Source organism: Anarrhichthys ocellatus, unplaced genomic scaffold, assembly GCF_004355925.1.
Source record: "Anarrhichthys ocellatus isolate YVR2014 unplaced genomic scaffold, GSC_Weel_1.0 scaffold2463, whole genome shotgun sequence".
In the NCBI taxonomy this organism is placed as follows: Eukaryota; Metazoa; Chordata; class Actinopteri; order Perciformes; family Anarhichadidae; genus Anarrhichthys; species Anarrhichthys ocellatus.
In genome coordinates, this window is record NW_022282437.1 from 1 (window position 1) to 7,415 (window position 7,415).

Here is a 7,415-nt window from a genome sequence, read left to right on the forward strand (position 1 = left end):
ACAGAGCATCTACCACGAAAAAAAAATATATATAACAGATTAATTACACGTCACATTATATAATTACTTGATGATGTGCATCGTACAGTTTTATTTAGTAGAAAACGAGCGGAACCCCCTGAAAGCAAAAGGCATCCAACTCTAAATGCTACACGGAAGAATTTAACTAACGGACAAGATGGACGTTAACTGTGGAAAAGTACAACTAGGCGATAGATCTTTACAACTAAATAGATTGTTAGCGCATCTATCATCAAAATAAGTTATATAACATTTGTTTTACCGATTAATTAATGATAAAATAGTAACGTTACTGACATAAACTGGAGGGAAACAAAGTCTGAGGCTTTCTAAAAGCATCATGGCTCTGTCGAAAAATGAAGGTTTTGCCGGTGATATTAAAACAACACATCCTGAAGAAGAAGTGTCTCCGTGTGTCTCCGGCCAGACCAAAGCCTCCACCGCCAGACTTTTATCCCGGGAGGAGCTGGACAGACTCGGCGGTGAGCGGGCTCTGGTGTCCGACTTCAAACTGATGAAGTTGGAGAAAGAAGCTCAGAAAAACTGGGACTTGTTCTACAAAAGAAACACGACGAATTTCTTCAAGGACCGACACTGGACCACCAGAGAGTTTGAAGAGCTGAAGACATGCAGAGAGGTGAGGGAGAGAACACCGGCTGGTACATTTACACAATATAACAAGAACAACATATATTGAAGTTTGTCCACTTAAACCCCTCTTGTTGATATTTACCAATATAAGTATTTTAGGTAATAAGTTCTATAACAGACATTACCTCTTTGCTTTACTTTACTTTATCTGCTACATTAAAAACGTGATGGAACATAATATGAGACATGTTAAAGTCGTCAGAGGTTCCAGATGATTTCGGCACAATCCATCAGTCAATGCAGTTATTGACATTTATGATACACACATTAGTGGGGGTTTTACTGAAGAAAGGTGTGAAGATGTGTGGGAATGTTGGGCAAACAGTTTCCCATAAGAAGAGAAATACCTGAAGAGTCGGTGTTTACGTCTTCATTGTTAGCTGTGCAGGATTCTAACATGGACAAAGTGCTAAACGGATATTCTTGGCCATCTGTGTCCGGCCTGGTTTGCAGTTTGAGTCCCAGAGGCTGGTGTTGCTGGAGGCCGGCTGCGGTGTGGGAAACTGCCTCTTCCCTCTGCTGGAGGACGACCGCAACATCTTTGTTTACGCCTGTGACTTCTCACCGCGAGCTGTTGAATTTGTGAAAGTAAGATATCCATCCATCAAATCTATATCTGATATCTGCGTGCACCGTACACTCAGAATGACACATTTACACCTGTTCAGCTGACCAGTACAAACTCAGCCTGGCACTGCTGGCTGGTGACCAGTGCTGCCGTACGATTTGATGGCTTAATAATGACACAATACCTCAATAATAACACAAATAAAACCACTTCATCCGCCTTCTGTTGACAGCTAAACCCTCTGTACTGCCCCGAGCGCTGCTGTGCCTTCCAGTGTGACTTAACTAAAGATGATCTGAGGGGAAGTGTGCCGGAGGGCAGCGTGAACATCGTCACTCTGATCTTCGTCCTGTCGGCCGTCCACCCTGACAAGATGAAGCTGGCTTTGCAGAACATCAGCAGGGTGAGAGCAGAGACAGCAGGGGGGGGGGGGACTCTGGGGACTCTTTTCTTACTAACATTGGGAGTTTTCATACACTCACACCTAGTAAACACACAATCTAGTGTGTGTACAAATAAATAGTACAAAGAATAATTGTAATTAGTTCTTTTTGATGTGCTGCATGTGTCTGACGGTGCCTTCACAGCCTGTTTTTGGGAGCTCAAATACAAGCTGGTTCAAACGGTGTAATTTTCGATATATGTGGCTTGAAGGTGCTGAAGCCCGGGGGCGTCGTCCTGTTCAGGGACTACGGCCTGTACGACCACGCCATGCTCCGCTTTAAAGCCGGCAGCAAGCTGGGGGAGAACTTCTACGTGCGCCAAGACGGAACCAGATCCTACTTCTTCTCTAAAGGTCCGGAAGCCACTTCCAGAAAGTCCTGTTTGTTTGTGTCATTGAGACGGTTCTAGATAGATCGATGTTTTAACTCACCTTCCTGTGCCATGGATCCCTTTAATATATTTATTTTGGTCCACAACAAAAGCAGCTAAAACGTCTATGGACTACAGTAACTATTGTACGAGTTCAACACTTGAGATAGGTTTTGTCGGCTGTCCCATCATGGTATAATATAACAATAGTAGAAAGACAGCAAGTTCTTAATTTAACTATTCAACAGTTCAGCCGTTTATTACGTGCATTAAACAGCTGTTTGTACACGGACACAGTCACGTTTCTTGACCTTTCCCGACTCCTTCAGAAAACACTTCAATCTTCCTTTTGTTTCCTCCTCCTGAAGCCTCAGTCCGCTCTGTTCCGTCTGCTTTCAGAGTTCCTGGCTGAGCTGTGTACCGACGCCGGCCTCCAGTCTGTTTCTAACGACTACGTCCTGAGAGAGACGGTCAACAAGAAGGAGGGGCTTTGTGTTCACAGAGTGTTTCTGCAGAGCAAATTCACCAAGCCCGGCCAATCGGAGAGCTCCTGATGCCCCCGGGACTGTGGCTGTCGCCTCAATAAACAAACATCTCCTGGTTGACATTCCTGTGATGACCGACACGCTGCAGTGTGTGAATCCTTCAAACCGCGAGGGAGATGCAGGTTGTTAAGAAAGATTAATAATGACTCATCCCAGCAATGAACTGATGTCTTTTGCTCGTTCGCCAACGGATGAAGACGTTGCCTTCACTGAGACTCTTACAGGTGGAAACACGTGGAACTATGTGAAGGTGAAGCACAAAAATGGCAACAGTAGCATGAACATGATTGTTCAGCAAAGCCCTCAGCCGGATGAAGAGTGAGTCCCAGTGATCGGGATTCAGTGGTTCAGATCAGGTACTCTGAACATCATCTTCTCTGCTCTTTATTCCCCCTCATGTTAAGCTACACGGATCATTTTGGGATGAGGTGAGTTCATTTTGTGTGAATTCATTTGAATGTTTTTCAACATATTCATAAAAAAAGTCTTCAACTCCATTGGGTCATTTCACACTTTGGTCCTATTTTTGCAAACCACAGAGTCAGATAATAATCTCGCGCGCGCGCGCACACACACACACACACACACACACACACACACACACACACACACACCGTGACCTTTTCAGAATGTTCTTCTTAGAAGTTTAGGTGGTTTCCAAGAGTGTGAAAACCATCAGACGGTTGTCAGATCGAATCTCCAGCTCATCCTCTTCCTTGACAAACCTTCAAATAAATTTTTATAGGTTGTTGTTTAAAAGCAGAAAGAAAACATTTTCCAGAATCAATGTGCCGCCTGGTGACGGTGTGTCATGTGGTCCGCAACATTAACGTCACATTTTCTACAGGTAGTTAAAGGTAGAGCCGACGGTTTGTAGCTAGGTATCAGCTGATGCTGTTACACTTGTGTTTGAGCAAAATCTTAGTTCATAAGAGAGCAACATATTCAGTATACAATGAAACAATCCTGAAGTGTCTCTTCTTCTCTGGTTTGACGTTCCATGAGTCGTTTAGAGGAGTGCGCTGTTGTCTCATGGTGTTTAAAAGTCCAGGTGAGCTCGTGAGGCAGCGCAGAGAATCATCAGTGTTAGGACCTGATAGTCTGTCACTACCTGTGACTCATGATGGTGATTCTTCATAAGCGTCCTGTGAAGTGTGTGGGCTCATAGCAGAGACCTGATGCACAGTAAATACAGTAGCCATGTTTTCAGGGCACAACACCGTTTTCTTAATAAAGTCATTTATTTAATAAATTCTAAGTCAGACATTTTCTGTCAGCTTGTAGGCGGAGACATGTTGTCCCGTTACCATCGGTCGGTTAAACGTCCAGCATCGATGTATGTGTTAATGTCGGTTACGTTGTTCCTCCACTCATTCAGATCTCTTATATCGGTGCTGAACATTAGTGTTGATCCGGCAGTCACCATGAATTCAAAGTAGAAGGATTCAATCATTTCCTTGAACCAAAAAAAAAAGTTAGATTTTATTTATTGGAAGAGACGTCCAGTTGTTAGAAGACTTTCTAAATGCCCGGGCATGAAGGTAACGTGTAAACGTTTCCCACTCCAGCAGGATCCCATGTGAAGCAAATCATTTGACCGGAATATGAGGCTGATCACCTCGAACGTTACACTTTCCTTCTAAAGCTCAAACAAGCAGCGCGTCTATTGATCAGGAGGTCGGCAGAGGTTCTGTGATTTATAAACATTACGGCACAAATCAGCCGAGGACCACTCATGAATACGAGTCTCACGGCGGCGTTTAATGAGACCACTGTGATGTGAACCGGATGAGGCTCTGTGTCGAACACGCTCTCGTGTGGCTTCCTGTTCAGCGGGTGTGTCGCTCTCTCTTTTGGCAGCAAAGCACAAGAAAGAAAAGGTGTGAAGATATCTCAGAGAGAGAGAGAGAGAAACACCTCGACCTGTTTTTACTGCGAAACAAACCAACATGAACATTTAAAGCAAACTATCTCATCCGGCGTTCAAATAACATGTAAAAGAAGTGTGTATCAGTGGTATTCAACATTTTATATATGGCTGTAAAATCTAATACAAGACAACAGAATTGAATTTGAAGGTAGACGTCACAATATAATGCAATCTAACAACATGATCGCTACAATCATTAGGATGCATAGTCTGGGATATGTATGTATGTATGTATATGTTTGTTTCAATTCACCCACTAGATGTTGAAATATGCCACAATGGATGTGTGCTGTGTTCTGAATGTGTACTGTACTTTGAACATGGTTTGGAAACAGTGCACGATGCAGCTTCCTGTCCTGTGGTTTGGCTCCTACAGCCGGCTCTACTCTAGTACCATCAGAAACATCAGCGTGTTGAAGAGGAATCGCATCTGCAAGTTTATTCTCGACGGGTACGACGGAGCAAGTCAACTACTGTCTCAGCTGGTTTGGCTTTTTAACGTTTGTGTTAAATGATTTGGACAAAGAATAGAAAACGATCGGATCCTTTGGTTCTTAGTTCATGATCAGAAAAACATGTAAATACGGACGGAGTATCGCCGTCGTTTGAAGCGTCAGACTCCGTGGCGTTGTGCTCTAGTTGGGGGTTTTCGGCCCTCACTCAGTCGTGACGAGGACGTTGAGTGAGAGCAGACTGCTAACAAGTTGCAGCCTCGATGCTCTTTTTTTTTTTTTTAAGCAGTTGAAGAGTCACGGTGGCTTTTCCCAAATTGACACAGTCAGCAATTGTGCTTCTGATCAGCAGGTGCTTGGAGGTTTAGCTCCGTTGACTGGTTGCTGTAGAAGTTCTCTACACTGACAGAAACGTGGTTCCTTGGTTTCCAGCCTTTACTTTAGAAATGTGTGCAGGGCTTTCTTCCCCAAAACAGAAAATGTGCTTATTATTATAATTGTTTGGGCACAGAACCAAATCATTTTGACTATCCTGTCTTTGCCGCGATGTAAAGTAGGGGTTGAGCGTATGGATCCAATCCTGTATTCTTCTGATATGTTTTCTAAAAATCAATCAATTGTAAATTCGTTAACGGATATCAACCACAGGAATGTCTTTTTTTTTTAGCTAATTCAGCAAATGAAGTTCCTTGCAAAGCACTTCATTACATTCATGTGAAATCATACAGAAGTCCAATATTCACAGAACAATACAACCTAACATGGCAACATCATCTGATGGTTGATAAGTTTATATTGTTCATAATGTATCGTATCGCCCTCTCCTAATATATATTCAGATTGGGATCAATGTTCAGATGTTTCTTCCCTGTTTTAATACACATGTTCATATTCAGCAGATTACACCATTTGATGGTGATGTTAAATAAAGTAATACTACTGTTTGGGTTCTTGTATGCCAATGAGTCACGAACGTTCACTGTCTTTAAGCATCTTTAATCTGCAGAGCAAAGGCAACTAAAGCGGTGACGATAGATGATGAAACATGAGAAAGTCATAAACAAACGTTGCTTTGGAATAAAGCGTTGTTGATTTTCAACTGATTCCATTCGCCTCAAGATGCTTTTGTGGAATAGAGCCCATGGTGCACTGAACACAGTCAGCTGATCAGCCTGAAAGAGACAAAACACAGCAGAACACGGGGTCAGTGTGCATCGTATCGCCTCTTTTGCTTTCACAGTATCCAGTTAAGAAAGATGTCAATTCTATAGAAGTAACGTAGAAGGTAAGTAGGATTCATCCTCAGGGGAACATGAATGCCTGTGCAACATTAAATGGCAATCGATAGTTGTTGAGATGCATCAGTCAGTACCACAGTGGGGGCCACACTGGTTTAATAAGTACCACAGTGGGGGCCACACTGGTTTAATACCAGTGTTAGTGTAATGCCAGTTCATGTAAAATACCTCCGACAGTGATGTAGATGTAATGTCCCATTCCTGTAGTTCCGGTCTCGCACTCTGCCATGCATTGAAATTGACCGTCGTCCTTCGGCGTCAGGTCGAAAATCTCCGTCACGACCTGTCTGCGTCTCACGTTGTCGTCCGTCTCGTTCACCGTGGTGAAGTACTTGCTGGGCTCAGTCAGCTCGGAGCTTTGCGTGGTCAGCCTGTACCACGCGACTCGCAGCTGGCCGCAGAGCTTAACGTCGTAAATTGCGTCGCAGGACAGTTTGACCGATGAGCCTCTGGCAGGAGCGATGCTTCTCTGTGGGTATTGGACCTGTAAGATAACTGCAGCGCAAAGGAAAAGAACAAACACTAGAATGAGCACCTCGCCATTGTTTGCCTGCACCAAAGTCTAGCTGCAGTTTACATCTATGTCTGTAGAACATGTCATTACAGTACGTTTTTGTGACGAGATATATATATATATATGTGTGTGTGTGTGTGTATATGTGTGTGTGTGTGTGTGTGTGTATGTGTGTGTGTGTGTATATATGTGTGTGTGTATATATGTGTGTGTGTATATGTGTGTGTGTATATGTATATATGTGTGTGTGTATATGTATATATGTCTGTATGTATATATATGTCTGTATATATATATATATATATGTCTGTATGTATATATATATATGTCTGTATGTATGTATGTATGTATGTATGTATATATATATGTATGTATGTATGTATGTATATATATATATGTATATGTATGTATATGTATGTATGTATGTATGTATGTATGTATGTATGTATGTGTCTGTATGTATATGTCTGTCTGTATGTATGTATATGTCTGTATGTATGTATATGTCTGTATGTATGTATATGTCTGTATGTATGTATATGTCTGTATGTATGTATGTATATGTCTGTATGTATGTATGTATATGTCTGTATGTATATATGTATATGTCTGTATGTATATAT

General features: G+C 42.3%; 1 protein-coding gene across 1 annotated transcript; it reads left to right on the forward strand.

The window, feature by feature from the left end:
• The first annotated feature begins 92 nt into the window (after window positions 1-92).
• Window positions 93-4,272, forward strand: mettl6 (methyltransferase 6, methylcytidine). The gene is made up of 5 exons (XM_031840210.1): window positions 93-658; window positions 1,126-1,260; window positions 1,473-1,643; window positions 1,895-2,036; window positions 2,453-4,272. The coding sequence occupies exons 1-5, from the start codon at window positions 362-364 to the stop codon at window positions 2,605-2,607; spliced, it is 900 nt and encodes a 299-aa protein (XP_031696070.1). The 5' UTR covers window positions 93-361; the 3' UTR covers window positions 2,608-4,272.
• The last annotated feature ends 3,143 nt before the right edge of the window (window positions 4,273-7,415 follow it).